The following is a 24253-nucleotide window of genomic DNA, read 5'->3' on the forward strand; positions in this document are numbered from 1 at the left end:
TGAACTGTACCAAGGAACATACATTTCCTCATGGATGTACCTAACCCTATTCACAAGTTTTAGGGGAAGATTTTCAGAAATCTTGCTGATGCCTGCCTCTTCTTTGCTGGTTCTTCTCCACAAAGGCGACCTATTCAGAAATGTAAGCCATTTAAATGATTTATGTGATGAAATGACTTAAATCGGCGCATGCAACAAGCGCTTTGCCTTCAGTATCATACTCATCTGCAAATGTCGTTGTGAAGTAATAAAGTTGACAACCTGTCTAATATTTACCTTATGCACAGTGTTTGGAAATAACTGATTTAATGGCTGGTATTGCTGTTCGTACTTTTCCCCCTGAAAAAAAGGTCACTTTTTGAATACTGCTTATTTTAATAGAAGATAAAGAATTTGAGAACCAGCAAGATGTTATAAAACACACACACACATACACAAACAAATATGAGGTGTAGATTGCAGCAAGCAGCATGGTAAGCAGTGTGTGATGCTGCTCCCTCTAAACAGGATGCTCTCATGGGACATGTTGCCTTAGTCACTTTCCATCACATGGACAAAAAAAAAAAAAAAAACACCCTTATGGCGACCTTGGGGAAATGCACTGACTCCTCCTGCTAGTGATGATCTCACTTGCATTTTCCCCCTGAGGGACCATTGAAGAAAGTATGAGCACTAGCACTGCTATTTGTCTCAACCTGAGCAGACCACTGACGTTTGATACGCAGTTCAAACAGTAAAAATAAGAATAGCAATGAGTGAAGAATATAGTAAAAATATTGTTGGCCTACTGTCGATTCAACTCTTTACTGTGATGGAGTGAATCAGGTCTTCGATCCAGCGGAGGCTTTCGTGGAAGAGCGTAGTCCCAGGGGAGGATGAAATAAGGATGCGCCTTAGAGGCCCATCGCATCACCCTGCCTTTCTGAATAGGACACCATAACAGGCTTCATTAACGTAATGCTATTAGAATAGTGCTGGCTTTGAAATTGAACATATTTAGGGAACGCACAATAACAGTGGAAAACTACTAAACACGCTATTTAAAATTTTCTACGGTTAAAAACCTCAGAAAGCTGCATTTCAAAACATCCATTAAGAAAAAAAAAAAAAACGTTTTTTTTTTTTTTTTTTTTAAATTGCCGGACAGATTTTTGCAGGACATGACTCTCATAGTGCTGTGCAGATGAAAGAGCCAATATTGTCAGTTTTTCAATCCCAATCCGAAGCTGCCAAACTGGGGGCAATCAGTATGCATTGAGGAAGCACTAAGAACAGCAGATTGGCAATAGAAATATTTGAGACAAGGAAGCATATCTTTAATCTTTCCTACTAGAACAGTTAATATAATGGTTTGACATTTTTCCTGGCTAGTGTTTGGTCATTTCATTTGAGAATGTCATCCTTAATGTAGCAGTTTTCATTGTGCTTTGCTTGCCATATGTTTGTAATTGTCTGGACATTGCATTTATAACCGTTATTTTAAACAAGCAGTGGTCAAAAATTATGATGTTTTCGTTTCAGAACATATATTACGTAATTTTTCAGTTATTACGTGATGGGCCTGTTACATTTTTAAAGAAAAAAGGACTCATTTATTACTTGTTGATATGGGCTGTTAGTCTGTTTTGCTCTTCTGCTTCAAAAGATGACTACTTTGAATAACCTGATTGGAAACGATTGTATTTGTTTTTTTTGTTTTTTGTTTTTTTTCCATGGTAACTATATTAATATTTCTTCGCTATGAGAATGACTCAGGTATTGATGTTTTGGAAGAACACTAAATTAGATGAACGTATGTACTGTACGTGTAATGTAAATGCAATAATGTTAGAGCTGCCCATGACAAGGCAGTATTGCGGATGTTACCACTAGAAGGCGGTGTTGTGACAGTGTACATGTTCATTCATACGTGAATTCAATGGGATTCATTCAACAAATACTGAATGCTGACTTTTTCATAACAACAATACCAAATACTATATATATATATATATATATATATATATATATATATATATATATATATATATATATATATATATATACATATACACACACACACACATAGTTATTTGGATAAACGTATCTTATCAATTCGAATAGAATAGAATAGAATAGAATAGAATAGAATAGAATAGAATAGAATAGAATAGAATAGAGTATATGGGTGTAAGACTGGTTAGCAAGTCTGCCTCACAGTTCAAAGGTCCTGGGTTCAATTCCAACCCTCAGACTTTCTGAGTGAAGGTGACCGTCGTGAGGATAAGTGGCTACAGAAAATGAATGGATGGATAATATACAGTACAATATAATATAATATAATATAATATAATATAATATAATATAATATAATATAATATAATATAATATAATATAATATAATATAATATAATATAATATAATATAATATAATATAATATGTGTGGAAGACTGGTTAGCAGGTCTGCTTCACAGTTAAAAAGTAAAATACAAGCATACAAACTTTATTCTACAACACATCTGGAAAATTCAGACACATATTATTGAGTAATACAACTATAAGTGAAAAACGTGAAAACTTGTTCAATCCTGGAGGAACCTTTGTTACAAACTTTTTTTTTGTTTCCTTCCGGCGCAGTTTAACGATGCACCAAAAGCGCAAATTGCAAGGAAGCCGCGGATTTAATTTCAAGCAGCGAGCAGGCTAGTGTGTACGTCGCAACGTAGCTGCATGCGCAACCATTACAGCTTCTTTTTTAACGACGACATGTGTTAGTTATTTAGAGCACCTGCGTAGAAAACAGATTAAAATGAATCTTGACAGGCTTCGAAAGCGAGTGCGGCAGTACATCGACCAGGTAACGATGTGCTATGTGGCGTTTGTGTCCGTCCATTCAAGCTAGTCTTAGCCTGCATTCAAATCTAGTAAACAGCAACGACATTGAAGAGAAGGTACTTATTTAAACATGATGATATCATGCATTAAGTAACTTGGATGTTGTGTGTGTGTCATTTCAGCAACAGTATCAAAGTGCGCTGTTTTGGGCCGACAAGATAGCGTCTCTTTCTTATGGTAAGATCTGGATTTAGCAATCATTTTATATGCTGTCATTCAAAATGAATGTTTCGTGATATCATTTGTATAGGTTTGAGTTAAATTTATGTTAATACTAAGAGCTGAATATTGTTTTAACTGTGCGTTTTGTTACATCATTTCAATACCCACAGCAAAAAAAAAGAAAAGAAAAGAAAAGAAAAGAAAAGAAAAGAAAAAAAACCGTTAATATAATATATAAAAAATAGTTGATATAGGCCCAGGGCGCACGTAGCTGATGCGCTGGTGCACATTTCAGCTGAAAATGTTCAGTGGAAGATAAGTCAAAATTCATATTTATAGTAATACGTACTTTGCAACCCCACCTTCTTAACGTGTTCTACTTATTAATATTGCATTTGTGGTATATGGGCTTTATACATAATATTAAAAAAAAAACATTCCTCTTCTGCTGATTATGAAAAACATACACATTTCTTATTAAGGTTTTGGAAAAAAATTCAGAGGATTGAATCTCCCCCAATGACATTCAATGGATGACATTTACTGTATATGCAGATTTTTGCTGTTGACAGGCAGACCTGGCCCACTCCTCCTTCCAAAGAGTTGGAAGTAGACTGTACACTGTTATCAATTATGCTACTTTGGTTCCAATGTCCAACGTACTTCCATTTATCTGAAGTCGGAAATTTCCCAGTTTCCTGTTTTTTATTTTTTTAAAACATTTGGTCCATCTCAGAAATCAGGGCACGCCACAAAAGCGGTGGAGCCCAAAGAAATGTGAGTGGATGCTAATGTAACAATGTAATGTAATGCAGTTTTATGACGGCGACAATATTTGTCCAATAGAAGAACATTTTGTTCTATTGCACAAAAGTTGACTTCCAGTGTTTTTCTGTACAGTCAGACAATTTAAAACACTAACTTACTTTACTCTTTTTCTTGTTTTGTGGCGTAAAGAAGATCCTCAGGACATCTACTGGCTTGCTCAATGCCTTTACTTAACATCGCAGTATCACAGAGCCTCGCATGCACTCCGCTCAAGGAAACTTGATAAGGTATTCCCAGAATTTTAACTGTACCAAATGTTTGGCTTGACCAAGTGAGTAGAAACGCTTATCCCTGGATTTCACATACTACGTTGCAGCTCCTCTTCGCTGCCCTGTGTCGTGCACAGCACTACGAAATATGTTAATGAATGAGAACAGTTACGCAGCCTACATATCTGCCATGCCGCGCTGTTGTGGCTGTGCCGTCGGCCAACGTACAGTAAGCCAGGACTTGAAAAATCTGGTCCGCCACTGTCCATCGTGGTCAATTCCATAGTTCAGAAAGCACCAAAAAGGAAAAAGAATGTGATCTACAAACTTATTTACAAAGAAAAAGCACTTCATACTGACAAGATTGTCTATTCTTTTGTTGATTGATTGGATGAAGCCAAAATCAACTGCTTTTCCTTCTCTGTGCCATTGTCATCAAGACAAAAAGTGAAAATGCTTTCCTCCTGTTAATTGGCGCTATAATGTGTGTACAAATATATATTGCTATTTAAGTCACAATTCTATCAATTCACTTATCCATGCAAACCTTCCACAAATGGAGCTTGGTTTGTTTCCAGAAGTTTAGAAAACGTATTTACTTATTTAAATCGAGTTGGTAGCCTCTGTGCAGAATATAACCTTCCAGGGACTATGTGATGGGGTACGACGGAGCAGAGACGCATGCATTTGGCAGGGATGTGCGACATCATTGCAGTGGCGCTGCGCAATACAGCAGTCGTAGATGCAAAGTAGTATGTTGAATACCTGTATTAGTTTATGTTTTGAATGAGGTCAGTGTTTAAAGATCGTATTGAGTGACATTCTATGTTTCAAATGAAGTGTAACATTATTCACTTCCATTGTGACATTTTCCCTTTTCTTGCACAGATGTATGAAGCTTGTCAATATCTTGCTGCACGGTGTCATGTAAGTTACTGCAATGTGTAGTGGAAATTCTAGAGTTAAAAACAATACTTGGGGTTGGTCTGATTTGGAGTATTTTTTTTCCCCTGGAAACGTAGCCAATTATTACTCAAACCTCATCATTATAAAGTGCATACTTGTGCAGGCACTGTGATGAGTGAAGGTCATAATGATTATTCAAATCCTCAAATTAAATTAAATAAAAATCGTCTAATGCAAAAACAATAAAATGCACAATGTTTTCTTTTCCTTAACAAGTCACAGTGTCATGCAAGTATGAAAAAAGTTAAAAACAATATATTTATCGATTTTTAAACACTCTTTCACGGTGAAAAACCCAAATCCTTATACAACTGTTGTCAAACAATATACTTTGAGGTCTTGCTGATTGAAACCCTGACGACTTTGTGACTATAGATGAGTATTTTTTTCCCACAATTATCGAGTCAAATTCTGAATTGTATTAGATGTTGGACTGTGGATTGTCCACCGTATGAAATAAATTACAGTGGGCCCCTGGTTTACGAGATTAATCCGTTCCGCGGTTGGGATCGTAATGCGAATTCGCCTTATGGTGGGAAATTCAAACCTATGTTAAATAGCAAATGTGTGTAAAACCTCAGGTAAAGACAAAAATTATATATACATGTTAAAAATTTGTATCAAAATAGTATGAGTGCTACATATATATAAAATATACATGTATACAATTAAACAACATAAGTAAAAAAAATATAGAAAGGATTTATTTACGTTTGAGGTGATGTGAGAGCTTGTTATGGCCATATTTCACAAAGAGGGTTACCTTGCCTAGCTTAGCCTTCTTCGTATTTATTTGTTTAGCTCCAGCTTCGTTTCCATATAAATCATGTTCTTACTTCCCTCTTTAACATCACTAGCAATCTCGGAACCCATGGCTAAACAATTTGTTTGAATTAAGCACTAAAATGCACTCTAAATACATTTTTGTAAGCACTCACAGGCGAACAAAGCTTTAACATTCCGCCATTTTGTAAACCGTGACGCCGACCAATGGCAGGTAGGGGGGAGTCGTGACACTGACCAATAGCAGACCAGCATTCTTGTGACTTAAGCGGTTACGTGTGTATAGACGTACAAGAGCGGAGCGACTCTCCGAGTCATGCATGCACACTAACCATCATGTTTGAGGAGGAGTTTTTGTCGTCACAGGAAAAAAAATGGCCGCGGTCGACATCGTATGGTGAAAAACGCAAGCCAGGGACATCTTAAACCGGGGGTCCACTGTATAATGAGATTGATTTAAAGTAAAATTGAAAACGCAGGTGAATGGCTTTACGTTTGTTCTAGTATGCCGCCAAGGAGTTCCAGCTGGCCTTGGATATTTTATCAGAGGAGGCAGTTTGTAAGAAGCTGCTAGACAGGAGAATAAAGGAGGAGGTCGGGGCACCAGAGCCAAACAACGATTGGGACATGTCGCCTGCCTCAGTAAGTTGTAAGCTGTATGGCACTTGATCAAAAATGAAATATTCACACTGTTGTCTCTATATTTAATGCCTTGCATTTTCTTAATGGGAAGAAAAACATTGTATTTCCTGTGTTTAGCAATCACACTCACTTAAGTACTTGCTTTACAAAATAGAGACACTGTATTATATTCCCCTACCCTGATTTACACAAAAATATTTCATGAAACGAAAATCAAGCCACTTCGTTTGACCTATGCGCCCCTTGACCAAGTTTTGTAATATGTGTTTTGTATTATTAGCATCGACCTTCTAACTGTACATACTGAATCTGTTAATGTTAACTTTTTCTTGAATCTTCTTCTGGTTCCTGACAAACAGACGACCCTATTTTGTCATCATTGAGTCTAGGGGTACCCACCTTTTAAAAATCAACAACAACAATGTGACACCAATAAAAATTATGAATGAAAAGTCTTGTAGCCTAATATTGATAAATAGTAAAAACATGTAGACAGTGTTGTCAAAAATCCACCTGTGCACATTCTACACCCAAGAGGCGGTAGGAGGAAGCGAGGGTTGTATTGACAGTCGACTGAGGTTGGTATTCATATTTCAGATCAGCAGCTCTATCTGCCTCCTGCGTGGCAAGATCTATGATGCCATGGACAACCGGCCTTTGGCCACTTCCAGCTACAAAGAAGCCTTGAAATTAGACGTGTACTGCTTCGAAGCCTTTGAGCTTCTCACGTCTCATCACATGCTGACAGCCCAAGAAGGTAAGAGAGACCTTTGGTACTTGACATTAGATTTTTCCCCAAAATAGAGAAGCGACCCTCTAACAGGATCTGACATTAGATTTTTCCCCAAAATATAGACGCTACCCTCTAACAGGATCCGCCTCCCCTTCACTAGGAAAACAAAGTTATGTGTAATTATTTCAGTTCCTAGATTGATCACAAACTGACATTAAGACATTGACCACTGAAGTTAATTTTAGCTCAGTTACGAATAGGGCTGGATATTGATTCACATTTTCAAAATCTATGGCATAAAATACAGCTTTTACATCATAATGTTGCAAACAAGCAAAATATGTGAAATTTAATCTTGAACAGAACACTTCTAAGAACAACCATAATTTGAAAATAGAGCGTTTCCTAATTTTTCGCGGTTAGTGGGGAGCACTAGTAGGCTCTTGCTGATCACCAATTATTAAGCATTGTCTTCTTCGTTTACCACAGTAAAAATGATAACACATCAAAAGGCAGTTAAACACTTGAACTCAAATTTGGTTTTAACAGGTATCTTCAACAAGGTTTAAATGTAATAAAAAAAAAAAAACAAAGACGTTAAAGCTTTTTATCATTAAGGCCTTGCCTCAGAACAAAAGGAGTCCTGGCTTACCAGAATGTAACATGAGGCCCCATTTGATAAAATATAACTCCTCACGTGAGTATACGGCGTAGACATTGGTCGGGAGACATTGGTCTTTTCGCAAACATTTTTTCGAACATGTTCAAAATTTGGTCGTGGTTAGCAATGTCTGGTGACCTCTTGTGACCTTGTGGCGACCTTGAACAAACCCTAGAGGAGATCAAGATAGCCACTACCTTCACGGACACTTGCTAAAGTTCGCCCCTCAGAAGGATACCTGCTTAAAGGCCAGTTGCGCTCCATAAAGTAGACAATTTGTCAATCATTTTGTCACACCACGTTGTTGTGTGTTTACATCCTGGGGAGTTTCATGATGTATGTGTTCTGCTAAAGTCTGTTATTAGTATTTTATGCCATTTTTTTACAAATAGGTCTTTTTATTCAAGATTCAAGAGTTTTATTGTCATAAATAGTAAGACCACACAATGAAATTCTTATTCCGTTCACTTCCCTGAGCAGACTACATTCCATAATCAAGCAAATAATAAGGTAGGCAATAAAACAAAAACAAAAAATAGAGCAATAAGGGCATTAATAATGAACCACTAATAAATGAATAGACTTACATTCTGAGCATATGATTCTGCAGTTTCTCTTGTGATCATTTATAATATGATTAAATAAACATTGCTATGACGTGCAAAAATGCATTTGAAAATGTTTCCAATCTCTCCTTGTTCAACAGAGAAAGACTTTTTACAATCACTGCCGCTGAGTCAGCAATGCACAAAGGAAGAGGAGGAGCTACTTCATTTCTTATTTGAGAATAAGTTAAAGAAGGTACACTTAACCTCTGCTTTTCACAGGGGAGCGGGACTGGGCTGTCCCACAAATAGTGAAAATCATGTATAATTAATTGTCAGTTAAACGAATGCCGCCACCCAACCTCCACCCAAAACGTATTCAAAAACACTGGTAAACATTCAATATGCGTCTTCAAAGCAAATTGGTGGGGAGGGACGCAAAAACAACATTTTTTAATACTATGAGAGAAAAAGAATCCTTGAATATGTGAATCAGTGTTTGGAGAAAAAAAAATCTGTGTATAAAGTGAATCATTGTGGTCAACTGCAAATGTGTGAGTTTCCACTGCACATATGAAACATTGCACACACAAAAATCTAATGGAAGTAAAGTAAGCTGAAGCACGTTGGCACTACTCCACCACGTTTCAGTCAGTGCTAAAATATGAGCCCAGCACCTAACCTAAATAACGTTATATTTTGCCTAACACACGTGTCTCCACTTGATTTTGCCACAACAGTACAATAAACCCAGTGACCTGGTGGTACCTGCCATGGTCAACAATCTGCAGGAGAACTTGGACGTGGTAGTGTCCCTTGCTGAAAGGCATTATTACAACTGTGACTTCAAGATGTGCTACAAGCTCACTTCAACGTAAGTTGTCTTGCTCCCAGATTTATTGAGAGTGCCTTTAGCTCACTTGCTTTTTTTTGCATCTTGTAGAGTGATGGTCAAAGACCCCTTCCATGCTAACTGCTTACCAGTGCACATTGGAACTTTAGTTGAGCTTGGAAAAGCAAATGGTAACATATACTTCCGCTTTTCAGACCTGCTTGTCCCAAATCCATCCACAGGCCCTACTCAGATGATGTATTCATGATATATGTCTGTTTGTTTTTGTCCTACAGAATTATTTTATCTATCACACAAACTTGTGGACCTGTATCCCAACAACCCAGTAAGTGTTGGCTCTTCATACAACTTTAATTTGCCATAATGAGCTACAAAAAAACACACACACACATTCCCAGGTCTCCTGGTTCGCTGTTGGCTGCTACTATCTCATGGTCGGCCATAAAAATGAAAATGCCCGTCGCTACCTCAGGTATTTGTGTTACCCAGTACGCAAGCACGGTCACGTTTAGGGCAAGGTATTTGTCAAGCTAATGTTTTACTTGCCCTTTAGCAAAGCCACCACCCTGGAGAGGACGTATGGTCCGGCGTGGATCGCCTATGGTCATTCCTTCGCCATGGAGAGTGAGCATGACCAGGCCATGGCTGCCTACTTCACAGCTGCGCAGCTTATGAAAGGGTATGGCGTTAACTCAAAACAATATGATTTTGCATGTTGTTCCTAAACTAGTGCCCCAAATAACACTTTGTGGCATGAGGTAGTTGCAATTACCCAGTGTCGTTGACCATTAGTGCTGGATAGAAGATACTATTGTAAAGAAGATTTAGGGGTTGATTTCCCCTTAAGCTTCCAGAAGTCATGTTGTCATTATTGGGTTATGTGTGTACAGTGTCTTTATGTGTTTCACGATGGAACAAGCAGGTAACGTAACAAAATACTGCATGAAAAAAGTGCTTGCTTGTGTGACCTGTTTTTATCTGTGATTAATTATACTAAAGTTTAGTTTCAACGTTGCATATTGTGGAAAATATATGAACAGAAATTCTCCCTTCCACCAAATTAATGCCATACCCTTTCGAGTCCCTGGTACTCTCCACTTGCTTAAATAGATGCTCCTGACAACTATAACCCTAACCCATTTAATCAAATCAGGAGTTATGTACTGGTAGTTGTGATTACATATTTATGTAATGGTTAATTTTTTTGTAATTTGGCTGCGATCGAATCCTCTTTTTTTTTTTTCCCAAAGATTCAACACAGTTAGTATATTAGTGCCACCTATTGCTTTTGTTGTAAGCTCCATCTTATAAATGTGTGTGAGTCAAAATTTGGCATTTTGTTTGGCAATACAGTCCTCTTTGCAATCCTCGTTCTATTGTTTTTTTTTTCTTTTCTAGGTGTCATTTGCCAATGCTGTACATAGGTCTGGAGTACGGCCTGACTAACAACTCAAAGCTGGCAGAGCGCTTCTTCAGCCAAGCGCTGAGCATCGCACCAGAGGACCCCTTTGTCATTCATGAGGTGGCTGTGGTTGCTTTTCAGAATGGAGAGTAAGTCACAGACAGTGTTAAGAAATTCTTTTTATTTGATGGGCATTCATTTGATGGGTCATTGCTTCTTGTGGACAGGTTGTGTAAAAGTGTTTTTTTTTTTTCTTCACATCTATCTTTCAGTTGGAAGATGGCTGAGAAGTATTTTCTGGATGCCATGGAGAAGATTAAAGCCATTGGGAATGAGGTAGAAGCTTAACAATAGAAAATGATTAACATGCGTTCTGCTTGTTTTCCAATCCTCATGTAGTTTGTATTAATTCCTTGCAATTCATATAAAATGTATCGTATTTATCCGTGTACAGGTTGAGTTTATTGTTTCATTTTCAACCCCCCTATTCTGGGGTCGACTACTACACACATAACTCAAAACCAGACCAATTTTTAATAACATTAATTCGAATGTAAAAAAGGTAGTATCGTGTCGTTTACAAGGTTTAAAATTATTATATATGCCTGGATAATTTTTCTGGGGGACTAATGAAAAGAAAAGGACGGCTTGATTTGTCTGTTCAACACACAAATGCGAGAGTGCGTGGATTTCAGCAGTTGGGGGGGCACAGCAAAGCACAACCGATCCACGCTCTGATCTTGCCACAAACGGGTAAAGAAGGCTTCAGCAAAGCATTTCCGGAGGACCTCCATTTCAAAGAAATTAGACGCATCCAAATATGACTACCCGTGGAAGAGTAACAGACATAATTGAAGAGATGACAAGGTGGAAAAAAAGAGCACGTCCTAGATAGCCATGCATTGAAATGGTAGGAGCTTTTTGGCGTATAAGATAGTAATGATGACTTTGAGGACTTTTCGACAAATTCATTTAGCTGTCTCTAAAAAAAAAAAAGCTGAAACTTCAAATCGTTTTATTGTTGCAATTGTCTACACGCGTGTACATTGCCTCACACTTGTCTTGTTTCTGCACCACGCCCTCCCCCCTTATAACCACAACAGTATGTTACTCGATATACGATAATTTGTCTCAAAGTACTGTAATTTGGTCATTTTAGTAACACAAACCATGTGTTTTAAATTGGACAGCCATCATATGTGTAATAATTAAAGTTGTGGGACTTATTGCATTTTTTGTAAAATTCACCCAAATTGAAGTAAAAAAAAAAAAAAATGTCGGCGGTCGACTTATATACGAGTTCGACTTGTACACTGAGAAATACTGTATATTGTAAGTTTTAAAACCAATTTTAGAATTCATATTTATTTGTATATACATTCAAACTACTTTTTAACTTTTATTTATTATCTAATGTTATTTAACATTTTTATAATTGTGTAACATTCTTGAATTGTTTTTTTACAATGTCTTTATTTTTATCAAGATGTAATGTTTTATTTACTGGTATTTGTACTGTTTTTATTTATCACTATATTCACTTACATAATTTGGTATGGAGGCTTGGTGGAACAGTGGTTAGCATGTCCGCCTCAAGTTAAAAGGACCCAAGTTTGAATCCTGCTGGCTCCGCCCTTCCTGTGTGGAGTTTGCATGTTCTGTCTGAGCCCATGTGGTTTCTCCCCGGGCACTCCGGCTCTTTCCACACTCCAAAAACGTGTGTGGAAGGTGTATCGGGCATACTAAATTGTCCTTAGGTGTGATTGGGTGTGTGAATGGTTGTTCGTCTCTGTGTGCCCTGCAATTGGCTGACAATCAGTTCAGGGTGTCCCCCGCCTACTGCCCGAAGTCAGCTCTGGGAGAAACCAGCCAGCCTGTGACCCTTGTGAGGATAAGCAGCTATAGATAATAGATGGATGAAAGATAGGGTATTCTTTTATGCATTCAAAGTTATTTTGATTATCTTATTTAAATGTATTTTATTATTGTTGTTGAATTTATTGATGTCTTAATATTTCACATTGGGACACATTCCATTCAAGGTGACTGTAGACAAGTGGGAGCCTTTATTAAACAACCTGGGTCACGTGTGTCGCAAACTCAAGTAGGTAACATGACACTGTTCAGTTGTTGAAAAGTTCCTTGAATTTTGGTATAATAAAGATCTGATATGCATTTGTGCAGGAAATACGACCAGGCTCTGGAGTACCACCGTCAGGCGCTGGTGCTGATCCCCCAGCATGCCTCCACTTACGCCGCCATAGGTTACGTGCACAGTCTCATGGGTGACTTTGAGAGTGCTATCGACTACTTTCATACGGTAATGCCTTTTTTAAAAATCAAATGAGTTAGTATTCTTAGAGTTAGTATTTTATAGATCCATTCAACTTTGTCAATAGAATGTTTTTACGTATATATCAAAAATTTTATTTCATACATATGCAAGTATATAACTTAGCATATCGTTTTGCGGACTTGAATTTTATCCACCGTAAGATTATTTTTCCCCCTTTTAGGCTCTTGGACTGAAGCGTGATGACACATTTTCTGTGACAATGCTTGGACACTGCATTGACATGTACATTGGTGAAACGGATGCTTACGAAGGTATGCCGCTCCACACTGTTCATCTTTCCAGTCATTGACATGCTTTTCCAAACTTGTGCTGGTGAAGGCACCGACATTGACGACAAGGTGCGAGGAAGTGCAAACACGCAGACGCTGATGAAGGCGCTCAACTCAACGGAGCTCACCGAACCGCTGGCCTCACCACGGGTAGAGGATGCCAGCGCCATGACAGTGGAGACGCCGTTGTCCCACCAGGACAAGATGGTGCTTGGCGTGCCTCTGCGGCTGTCCCTGACATTGGAGTGCGACATGTATGAAAGTGACGTCATGTTGGACACTCTATCTGACACCAGCACGTGATTTCAAAGTCATGGGTTGTCATGGAGACACAACCCGTGGTGGGAGACAAGTAAGCGTCTGCCTTTGTTTGAGAGTCGATCATAAATGTGAAGACTCTGGGCAAATGCCTGCTTGTTTGGAGTGAACACAAACTCAACCTCAGAACTTTAAAGACTCGTCTAGTTTTTTTTTTTTTTTTTTTTTCCTGCAGTACCTGTGGATTTTTAACCATGATGTCAGAGTCTCAAACATAAACACAAGTGCAAGCGAGTCCATTCAATACATTTGATGCTCATTTAACATCATTTGCATTACAATTGATTTTTACGTGTAATATGGTCTTTAAGTCAAAATCTTCACATGTTTATTTCCCTGTTGAATTAAACGATTTACCACTTAGTTAAATAAACGTGCACCTTGGCCTCTGCTCCTAAACTGTGCCTCAATATTCAATCATCCATTTGTGGAATAACCGTCATATTTCCTCACAGAAAATAATATACTTCTAAGGACTGTAAGTTACTACAAGCTCTTGGACACCATGTTTCGAAAAATGATTAATTTCTTGGAACAAAAAGTTGTATGTGTGTTTTGTTTTTGTTTTGTTTTTAAATCTGCGCTCCTCAGGTAAATGACAGCCAATACTGTATCTCATTGCTTGATACAAAAATGTCATCTCAAAGCAGTATATTCAAAAGGTGCAGTCAATTATTCTTATGTCTGAAAAAAATAAACCAAGTCGTCCAATCAGGACATTTATTATGTGCTGCAGACCAATCCCTAAATTGAAAGGATGCTGGGCTATTGCTATAGCACTTACTCTTTGCTCCTCAAAATTAGGCTTCAACTTAACCAGTGGACTCTATATGATTAAAGAGGTACTAAAATGGATCTATGGATCATGGATGTAATTGTATTAGTAAAGTGTAACAGTAGAAATTTTATCTGAGGCAGGTCTTAATGCAGCAAGTTTTGTTCCATGCTGGTCTCTTAATGTTTATTTTTTTTTTGTACTTTATTAGATTGCGCACTACGCACAAAATGTATACGATCTTTTACCATTGTCATTGTTGATTTGGGTAATACAAGCCATATATTTTTCTTATTAATGTGATTATTTTACCATTTTAAATGTTTTTTATGTACGAAACGTTCACCACGGATTGGACACGTCATTTCTTCATGACGAATTGCTTCATACGCTTTTTTAAAAGGTTCGCGTTCTGTCTTCTCGCGATAATTGCACGCCTCTCGCGAGACACCTGCTAGCGCTGCAGAATATCAGCACGGAGAAATGGACCGAAATGAGGTCTGAAAAGGAGCAAATGACGGCAAGCAAGGACAAGGGCGTGGTGGAAATAAAATTGAGGGACAACTCGGGGGATCAGGATAACATTCCTAAGCAGAAAGAAGAGAAAAAAGAGGTTTTTACGAAGGTACGAGTAAGTCTACCAAGCGTCTTTATTATTGTTTACGTTGCGTGGGAAAACATGGCGACGGTCTTTCAGCACCGAGGACAGAGACACAAAAATGTTTGTTTCTGCCCAAAAAAATGCATGCAACGCATTATTTTACGTTATTTCTCCCAAATAATTCATGCAGCGCATTATTTTACGTTTTCAATGATTTGGGTCATCTTAGCATGTATACGTAATATAACGTTATATAACGTGCATTTGGTATTCGGCCCAATTACAGTGTGTGCGTATTCATGTTTATTTTTACAAATAAACTACAATGTTTATGCAGTATGAGAATTAGTTACACGTGCTCCACACAATTACCGGATTTGCGACGACTGCTTCAAAACTATTATTTCCGTGTGGAGAGAATTATTTGGAGTGTATTTATATTTGTGAAACCTTTTCTGAAATATAAATAAATGACCAAAAATGTAGATAGGAAAAGGACAAATACGGCATTGTAACATTTTGTTACAGCGTTTGATTTTTTTGGTTTGTTATTGGACTTCTCCAATTGGTATTCTATTTTTGGGTATTTATTTAAGAGGCAGTAATTACAGCAGCGGTCCCATTTTCGTTGTATACCTGCAAGAAACATTTTCTTTTCTATCTATAAAATTAATTTGTTTTCTAATCTAGAGTATTGTGTGTTTACCTGATGTAGTCATTCGAAGGCTCCCACCTCACCTGACCAAGCAATAAACATGTTTCTTTCTATCTATAAAATGAGTCTTCTAATCGTGAGTACCGTGTGTTTACCTGATGTACAGGTGGTCATCCGAAGGCTCCCACCTCACCTGACCAAGGAGCAGTTAGAGGAACACCTCAGCCCGCTTCCTCCCTTTGACTACTTTGAGTTTTTCCCTGCAGATCCAAGGTACCTTACATATAGCATACATAGCCATAGTACATTATTCGTCTCTCTTCGTGACGTCTTTCTTTGTGTCCATAGTTTGTACCCACATTTGTTCTCCAGAGCTTACATCAACTTTAAAAACCAGGAAGATATCCTTTTGTTCAGAGATCGATTTGATGGCTATGTCTTCATTGACAACAAAGGTGATTGCCGTTTGTCTTTTTTTTCCCCAGTACATTTCTGTGTCATATTAAAGCACAGGGGAAATGGTGGAAGGGATAGAAGAAAATATGTCAGGGTAGCCTTTGCATGCAAATTCTCTCTTTACATACCGTACATTGCTATGGCTAGCATGGAAATCAAGAGAAGCGTGCCTCTACCCTGTTGGTTATACTCCAGCCATTTTGAAATCATGTGCAGATTTGTTCTTTGGCTTTGGTTTTATAATGCAGGGGTTTACTGCTTTTACACTTGTACATCAGTTAGGAGTGTGAAAATTAACTTATAACAGTGGCAAATTATCATAGCAATCATATTTAAGGAAATTACAGCATTATTAATTTGTATATCCTTCCTGACGTGTTGCATTTATTTATTTAGGTAAATGGACAATTAAGTGAATTATAATATCCATTGGAGTGCAAGCCAGCCACAATTTGTGATTTTATGTTATTCTAAACACTGTCGATAATTCTGACTAAGGCTTTGACATGCACACAGGTCAGGAATTTCCTGCCGTGGTAGAGTTTGCCCCCTTCCAGAAAGTCTCCAAAAAAAAGATCAAAAAGAAAGATGCCAAAGCTGGAAGTATTGAGGAAGGTAACATAAACACTAATGGCCACATCAGAGCTGTTACAAAGGAACCATTACACCTCTGCTACAGTTCTAAATTTAGTTTAAAAGCCAACAAAATGGCTTGAATCACAAACTTAAAGCATAGTGTCAATGCTTTTACTTGAATGTCACTTTCCCCCTCAGACCCCGAGTATAAACGCTTCTTGGATAACTACTCCTGTGATGAGGAAAAGTCGATGGCCAACCCTGAGATCTTGCTGGGGGAAATTGAGGCCAAAACCAGAGAACTTATAGGTAAGATTTCGAGTCACTCTCATCACTTAGTGCCATCATGCAAGTAAGATTTCTCCAAAATGTACTATTTCCATTTTCATTTTCTACAGCCGCTTATCCCCACAGGGGTCGCAGGCCAAACTGTACAATGTACGATACAATTATCGGTAGTCAAAGAGTCAAAGTCTCTCTCTGTCTCTTTTTCAAAAGCTGAAAACTTGCCACACAGCTGACTTGATTTTGTCTTCCTCTCTTTCTCTCTCTGTCTCTCTCGCGCACTCTCTCTCACACACACACAGCTGACCCGGTTTGGACTTAGATGGGGGAAAAAGTTTGAATTGTTGTCCTTGTTGACCCATCCTCTAATTTGCAAATTTGCTCGTGTCCTACCTCAAGCGATATCACATAAAACAATCATGAAAGTAGAATATGACAACATGTTAGCCACATTACACGGGGTAGTTAGTGGCAGGAGCAAACATTTAATGATATTGAAGCCGGCAAAGCAGGAAGTGGACAACAGCAGCGCTGATGTGATCGCTACGGCCAAGGAGGACTTGTATGACACACAATGAGAGGAGGCTCCTGCAGCACGCTGCAGTTGCCCTTTAAGGCAGACGATGAGGGAGGGAAAACAACTTACTGGTTTTGTCAGATTTGGACGGTTTAAAATAACTTTTAAAATCCCTGTGCATTGCCAGTCCGGTTATCGGCCCATGCCTAATCCCTAGGGTTTGTTGTTCGGTTAGCCTGGAAAGCTCGGAGGGATTCAAAACAGGTCAATGCATACAGTATATGGCTTTCACTACTGATTGGCTCTGGCTCTTGCACAGCTAATCAATCAGATGCTGCAATGGGTGGGACGATTCTGGCGCAAGACTCCACAGTCAGAGAAGTGCAAGGATGCATTAGGCATAATGACAGAGTAAAGATTAAAAAAAAATAGGGCTATACAAATACACTTGACTTGGTATTAAAAGTAAGATCCTTCATGGGTCCTTTTCTCCAAACCTATTGCAATTTGCTAATAGAAGTGGGAGTCATGCGATTTTTAAGTGATTTGTCCTACAAAGTTGCCAACACAATTTGGAGTCAGTGATACCCCAGTGAGATTCTGCATGTAATATGCTTTTGAAAAAGTGCTCTCAATTTGGTGTTGTAAATGCGAATCATGCAAGTGGTTGTTCTACAACCTTGATCACAATTTGGATCCCGCAAATGATTTGCCCTCCGCCGAAATTCACAACGTATTGCACAATGAATGCTGATATGGCAGTTCTTTAAGATGCCTGATGAAAGTACATATAACTCCTTTGTACAATTTTAGCCAAGAGGACAACACCCCTGTTGGATTACATCAGAAACAAGAAGATGGAGAAACAGGTATAACGGATTAAAAAAAAAAAAATCTCCTGAAGGGGATAAACATGAAAAAGTCATCATGTCCTTGCAGAGAATACGCGAGGAAAAGCGAGAGGAGCGGCGCCGGCGAGAGTTTGAGAAGAAGCGGCAGCGTGAAGAGGAGAAACGGAAGCGGCGCGAGGAGGAGCGGCGCAAACGTAAAGAAGCTGAGAAGCAGAAGAAACTATCTGAGAAGGACATCAAAATTAAGGTCATAATTCACCTGCCGTGTACGTGCATCTTCTGACCTGAAGCGACCCGTCGCCTCATACATTGTGTTCATTCATCAGCTGCTGAAGAAGAGTGACAGAGACGATGATGCAGACTCAGACCGCATCAAGGACAAAAGTGAAGTCGGGGAAATCGAGAGGGGAAAATGGGAGAAATCAGGCGGACAGCTGAAGTTAAAGGATTCCAAAGAAAAGTAAGGATCATTAAATCAGATTTGCTCTTTCTACCTTTTATCCTCATTAGAGGTGCAAGTGAGCTGGAGTTTATCACATCTGACTTTGAGTGACATTACACAGGCCACAAATAGTTGTTCACAATAACATTGACACCTGTTGAAGCTAACATGAGTTCTTGTGGAAGGACAGGAAGAAGATGCAAACCTCTAAATTGCTGTTGAACAGTGGAACCTCACACTTAAACATCCTCAAGCTTTTTAATACAAGAACGCATCAAAACAATTACACTAAAATCCCATAGTTCCTGATGATATGCAAAATCCCTGGCCTAGTTTGTGAAAACCCTCCTGTAAAAAGATAATATAGATTCCGCAAGATGTTGGCAAAGTCCTTCAGTTGACTTCAACATCTATGTTGGCTACGTTAACTTTCCCTTTGGACTAAAAGTACACTGCCTTGCGCAAACACTTTTTGTGACATTTTGGCAGCAAGATGGCACTGTAGTAATACTTGTTGTTTTTGGCCTGAACACAAAAGCAGGAAATAGAGGGTTTTTTCAGCACTAACAAAAACTAGGAACCCCCCCCCCCCCCCCCCCCCCCCCCCCAACCAACAAAAAGATCAATTTGTGGTTGTTAAACTTTGACGATGCAGCTTTGCACTGTATCTCACATTTTTTATGGCTTTTTTGTGTGTGACACCACCGCAGAGCACCAGTAATTGCAATGAGGATTTGAAATACTATATAAGCTATAAAAAAAGGAAATAATAAGACTTTATTGATCCCACAACGGGTAAATTCATTGATTACTGCAACAAAAGACATGAGTACAAAAGATTTAGGAGGTGTAAAATGTAATAAAAAAAGAACACTGTCAAATAAATCAGATGAGAGAAAATATGTTATTTAGAAATCGGTTCAGAGCATAAATAAGTTACAACGGCAACATTGCATTACACAACATATTGCGTCCTGTGTTTTACTGCGTCGTGTGCCTGTGCTTGTGTGTTGTTTGGCTATTGAGTGAAAATACCCAGTCTTATTAAAGTTGGCAGGAATGACCTGCAGTAGCACTAATTTCTGCCGAGAGAATAAAGTTAGGGCACTTAAGGAACTGTTCAGGAACTGTAGAGGATGAATCCTTTTGAATCCTGGGAAAGTTTTTCCCAGGTCCTTGCTCCTACAATTCCTTATCATCCAAGCTTGGTTCATTGAAGTTTCTAAATTGTCCACAGATGAATCTTAATGTGAATAGTTGTTTGTCTATGTTGCTGATGTCAGGTGGAATCTTATTATCTCTAAAATCATCAGATATCAGGAGACCCCAAAAACGTCACATTTATTCAATCGTTATTGTAACATACAGTGGCATTGTCAAAGTGAGGAGAGCAAGCCATTTTCAACATATTAGATAATAAAAAGTGTTGCAAAATCGCCCCCTTTGAAGAATGATCACGTGTGGAACAAGATGATTATACATAATGAAAATTTGCAAAAATCTAAAAGTGAAAATAAAAACAGAAATGCCTTTCTGAAACAAAATAATTGAAACCCAGCCACATGTTTTTCATTTTTGTCAATTAATATCATAACTGAGCTTTCAGGGTTCATTTCAAAAATGTTTATTTCAATATTGCGTTTCTTCCGTTCAGAAGAAGGTAAGTCATTTGAGACCTTCAAGTCATTGGAGGACTTGTCTATGTTCACACTGCAGCTCAATTCTGATTTTATACCCCCCATATGGAGCACATATCTGATTGGTCATTGCAGTGTGACCAATACAATTGCCCAGGCCTTTTTTGTATGTGGATACATGAATCATAAAGTAGACATTTTTGGTGATAGTAGGATAACATTCATGCTGATGGTTCTTTTTTTTTTTTTTTTTTTTTTTGACAAATAGGGCGCCCCCTATCTCCCAAATATCTCTTCTTCCTTCCAGCATCAGATAACCAGAACCCCTAAATACAGGACTTTATTTATTTTCGTAAACACTATTTTGCCTGGCCATGTTTTGTTTTTTTTCGTCATTGTGCTTTGTGGTCATGTATGTCACAATGCAGACGCATTGCACTCACATGAGAAGTTGTATTTGTTTCTTTATATGAAAGAGTATATAAAAAGATCGGATTTGACAAGAAATCCAAATTGTGCATCACGCACTGAAGTGTGAAGTTGTTAACATAGCCTAACCTTACCTTACCCTAGCTTACCTATCCTCCATCTCTACGCTGCCCTGGCATTTGCAACACCATAGGCTGGTTTCAGGTTTGCCATCTAGTCTCGTCCCTCTCATTTTCAACAGTTTTTCTTCAGGTGGTCGTCGGTCTCCCCTGCTTCCTTTTGCCTTCTGGTGTCCACGTCAATGCTGTCGTGCAGTTGGTCCCCTCTTCTTTCCTCAAGATGTGCCCAATTAATTTCCATCTTCTTCATCTAACATTATCACCCAGGCTCTCTTTTTCAGTATGTTATAATACTATAGTTTTAGTTGTCTTAATCTTGCCACTTTGTTTTAATATCCTCTTTAGCAATTTATTTAGAAACACATCAATTTTTTCACAACCATATGTCAATAACCCTTGTGTGTATCAACAAAAGTCAGCTGGGATAGACTGCACCTTCACCATGACCCTAATGAGGAAAAAGTGGTTTAGAAAATGCACAGTACAATGTATGGTACAATGTAGAGGATGTGCAATTTCTTGACTAGAGGTCAGCCTGAGAGTGACAAGGAACAGCAGCAGTGCCGCAGACAGCGAGACAAGGAGCACCGCGGGAAAGACGATGACAGGAAACGTCAGAGGAACCACTACGAATTCGACAAGTTTGCGCGTCGCAAAGACGAGACCAAGTGGGGCAAGGGCTACTGCCAGGACCGTGTCAAGAAGGATGGCCATCACCACACCTACGCCTTCTGCCCTGACAGCGGCGATAAGCAGATGAAGGAGGACAGAGACGAGCTGGCAAACAGAAAGGAGCGGCTTCGAAACAAGGTGAGCGAGAAGGTGAGCATGCAAGGGGTTTATATGATTTTTTTTTTTTTTTTGCTATAAAAGTAGACAACAAATGCATATGCCTATTGTAATTCCTTGACTCTTAACAATATAGGCCTTTGTTAACTAATTCAATACAACTAACGTTTATAGTCGTCAAAGAATGGCACTGAATGAGTAATTATTTGACCTGACACTTTTTAATGCTGGCATTCAGGATAAAAATACATTACTTGCAGTAATGGACATCATGGCACATTGCTTAGCACGTTTGGAATTTGCATGTTCTTGTGCCTGTGTAGGCTGTCCCCAGGTATTCCGTTTTTCTCCCACCTTTCTAAAACATGCAGGGTATGTATTTTGAACACTCTAAATTGTTAATGAAAATTAATGATTTTTCATCTTTGTGTGACCTGGATTGGCTAAGATAAAATGGTGAAGAGGTGAAGGGGATGGATGGATGGATGGATGGATGGATGGATGGATGGATGGATGGATGGATGGATGGATGGATGGATGGATGGATGGATGGATGGATGGATGGATGGATGGATGGATGGATGGATGGATGGATGGATGGATGGATGGATGGATGGATGGATGGATGGATGGATGGATGGATGATACTGCCATGACTTAATGTACCATCATGGAAGAACCTTTAAACCATTCACAGCTATTCAGGATAAAAGTCTATTTTTATTGGCCTGGCAGTGAATGTTCCAATATTTAGTTGTTTTTTTCATTATTGTCATTTCATTATAGGATCCAATTTTATTATTGAACCTCTTAGAGGTGCTTTAGTTTTGTTATTTTCTTTATGTAGTTATTCTCGTTTTATTTTTTAAATGCATTGCCATTCTTTAAAACCCTATTAAACTGAAACCATACAATGTTGCTGTTTGGCTAATAGGTTATGAGGTAAAATATTTACCAAACAGAATTTTAGTACTGGGCCAAAGTTAGTCGGTTACTAAGAGAGCATTTAGCAACAACAAATACACCAAAGAGCACCTGATTGATGAGTGATGTTCAACTTTTTTTAATGTCAAAAGAGCATGAGCTCAGTCCTCTGCAAAAAGCAACCCTAATAAAGGTACTTTGAGGAACAAAAACACATGAGATATCCTGGTCAATGCAATTTTTTTGTGTTTGGTCTGAACCTAGCATTGGTTAGCCAGCTAAGTCATTAAAATATATGCATTATTGAATTGAAACACTTGGACACAACCGGGCTACACTTTGTTAACTGGTTAGGAATGCTGCATATCTGGATGGAAATGTAAGTCAAGGAAAGTCCTTGTGTATGAAGTAGCCACCCTCTTGCATGTTTTGATGCTATACAACCCTCTTTTTGATCCCTTTGCAACTCTGCAGGACCGCCCAGCCATGCAACTATACCAACCCGGCGCAAGAATTCGCAAGGGCATCAACTCGGCTGGTAAAGCCTTCGACTGCATGCCAGCGGGCCACTCGCCCGATGGCGAGACAGGGAGTTGCTTCGAGGTGGTTACCATGGCGACAGTAGAGGACAAAGCATATGACAACAGTAATGAAGAGCATGGCCACTTATAAGATAGTGTTCATGAGTCATTATGGAGGATTTGAAACTGATCACTATCATATTTATTTTTTGACTGTATAGCACATTAAATTATTTGAGATACATTCCACTATGATTGAATTGAATAAATTAGTGGAACAAGGAGGTTTCATTGTGGAATGGAATTAATGAGACTAAATGGTAAACTGTATTCCTTAATCCTTTACAGGGCACAGCGGCTGCTTTCGGTATAAACAGGCAAACCGTCCATAACAGCCATTGCTTAAATTCTAACGTACCCCTAAATTTCTCTAAAATCTTCAAAATTCTTGCCTGTTTAGGGCTTAAAAATAGAAGAAAAAAACGTGTGCCTAATAAGGGCTCTTTTTGGGAAAATAACGCACTTGTTAAATCATTTATACTAGGGTGTTTTAATTCCAAGGTGTACAGCTGGTGTATTGTAACTATGATACTAATAAAAGCGGAAAATGTGCAGGTGTTGACAAAGTCATACTGCCCACAGGGGTACCATGCAGGTGTGTGGGTAGTCTTGTGTTTTTAACTTTGCTGTCTTTTGTAGGAGCACTTGTGACATCATCCTGTTAAGACTATTGTCATCCAGGTCAAAGCGATACTATCGCCATCCAATGGACATTTCAATATGAAACATCCTACAAAATGAAGTCTTTTTTTTTTTTATTCAGATGAAGATAACTATTGACAACTAATTAAATGTTCCTTTTAAGCAATCTTGTCCATGTAATAACATGATTTTGTTTTTTCCTCCGAGCCTTATCTATACGTACTTTGCACATGAGAAAATAAATGTCTTCTGAGAGACTAATGTTCCAATCTATTTTGATCTCTCGCCCCCTTTCTCTCTCATGCTCGTACGCTAGCTAAATGGTATTCAACTCGCTAAATGGTATTCAACTTCATTGTTTACTGTAATAAC

At 38.5% G+C, this 24253-nt stretch overlaps 2 protein-coding genes across 4 annotated transcripts; both read left to right on the forward strand.

The window, feature by feature from the left end:
* The first annotated feature begins 2641 nt into the window (after window positions 1-2641).
* LOC148423096 (cell division cycle protein 16 homolog) lies at window positions 2642-14001 on the forward strand. Of its 2 annotated transcripts, none has more exons than XM_088416067.1 (18): window positions 2642-2837; window positions 2998-3052; window positions 3995-4092; window positions 4963-5001; window positions 6328-6465; window positions 7063-7222; window positions 8566-8660; window positions 9145-9278; window positions 9348-9427; window positions 9533-9582; window positions 9656-9729; window positions 9811-9936; window positions 10656-10808; window positions 10932-10995; window positions 12702-12763; window positions 12844-12979; window positions 13176-13266; window positions 13334-14001. In XM_088416067.1, exons 1-18 carry the CDS (start codon window positions 2790-2792, stop codon window positions 13585-13587), a joined length of 1857 nt encoding a protein of 618 aa, XP_088272193.1. In that variant the 5' UTR covers window positions 2642-2789; the 3' UTR covers window positions 13588-14001. The 2 variants fall into 2 exon arrangements, with proteins under 2 accessions (XP_088272193.1, XP_088272194.1); XM_088416068.1 differs by having other exon boundaries at window positions 3998-4092.
* An 817-nt stretch (window positions 14002-14818) lies between these two features.
* Window positions 14819-24154, forward strand: LOC148423097 (regulator of nonsense transcripts 3A-like). 2 transcript variants are annotated; one of them, XM_088415359.1, is made up of 10 exons: window positions 14819-15002; window positions 15800-15906; window positions 15982-16088; window positions 16606-16704; window positions 16864-16974; window positions 18281-18336; window positions 18407-18565; window positions 18645-18778; window positions 21473-21767; window positions 23133-24154. In XM_088415359.1, exons 1-10 carry the CDS (start codon window positions 14871-14873, stop codon window positions 23328-23330), a joined length of 1398 nt encoding a protein of 465 aa, XP_088271485.1. In that variant the 5' UTR covers window positions 14819-14870; the 3' UTR covers window positions 23331-24154. The 2 variants fall into 2 exon arrangements, with proteins under 2 accessions (XP_088271485.1, XP_088271486.1); XM_088415360.1 differs by having other exon boundaries at window positions 21473-21755.
* The last annotated feature ends 99 nt before the right edge of the window (window positions 24155-24253 follow it).

Source organism: Hippichthys cyanospilos, chromosome 5 (genome assembly GCF_059441005.1).
Source record: "Hippichthys cyanospilos isolate Australia breed blue-spotted pipefish chromosome 5, RoL_Hcya_1.0, whole genome shotgun sequence".
Lineage (NCBI taxonomy): Eukaryota > Metazoa > Chordata > Actinopteri > Syngnathiformes > Syngnathidae > Hippichthys > Hippichthys cyanospilos.

What these genes read in the sequence shown, in the direction of transcription:
- LOC148423096 (XM_088416067.1), top strand. Translation starts at nt 2,790, where the DNA reads ATGAATCTTGACAGGCTTCGAAAGCGAGTGCGGCAGTACATCGACCAG. An exon ending in TTAAAGCCATTGGGAATGAG is followed by an intron (nt 10,996 to 12,701) that starts GTAGAAGCTTAA and finishes ATTCCATTCAAG; the next exon opens with GTGACTGTAGACAAGTGGGA. An exon ending in TGAAACGGATGCTTACGAAG is followed by an intron (nt 13,267 to 13,333) that starts GTATGCCGCTCC and finishes GTGCTGGTGAAG; the next exon opens with GCACCGACATTGACGACAAG.
- LOC148423097 (XM_088415359.1), top strand. Translation starts at nt 14,871, where the DNA reads ATGAGGTCTGAAAAGGAGCAAATGACGGCAAGCAAGGACAAGGGCGTG. An exon ending in AGAAGGACATCAAAATTAAG is followed by an intron (nt 18,566 to 18,644) that starts GTCATAATTCAC and finishes TTCATTCATCAG; the next exon opens with CTGCTGAAGAAGAGTGACAG. An exon ending in GAAACAAGGTGAGCGAGAAG is followed by an intron (nt 21,768 to 23,132) that starts GTGAGCATGCAA and finishes GCAACTCTGCAG; the next exon opens with GACCGCCCAGCCATGCAACT.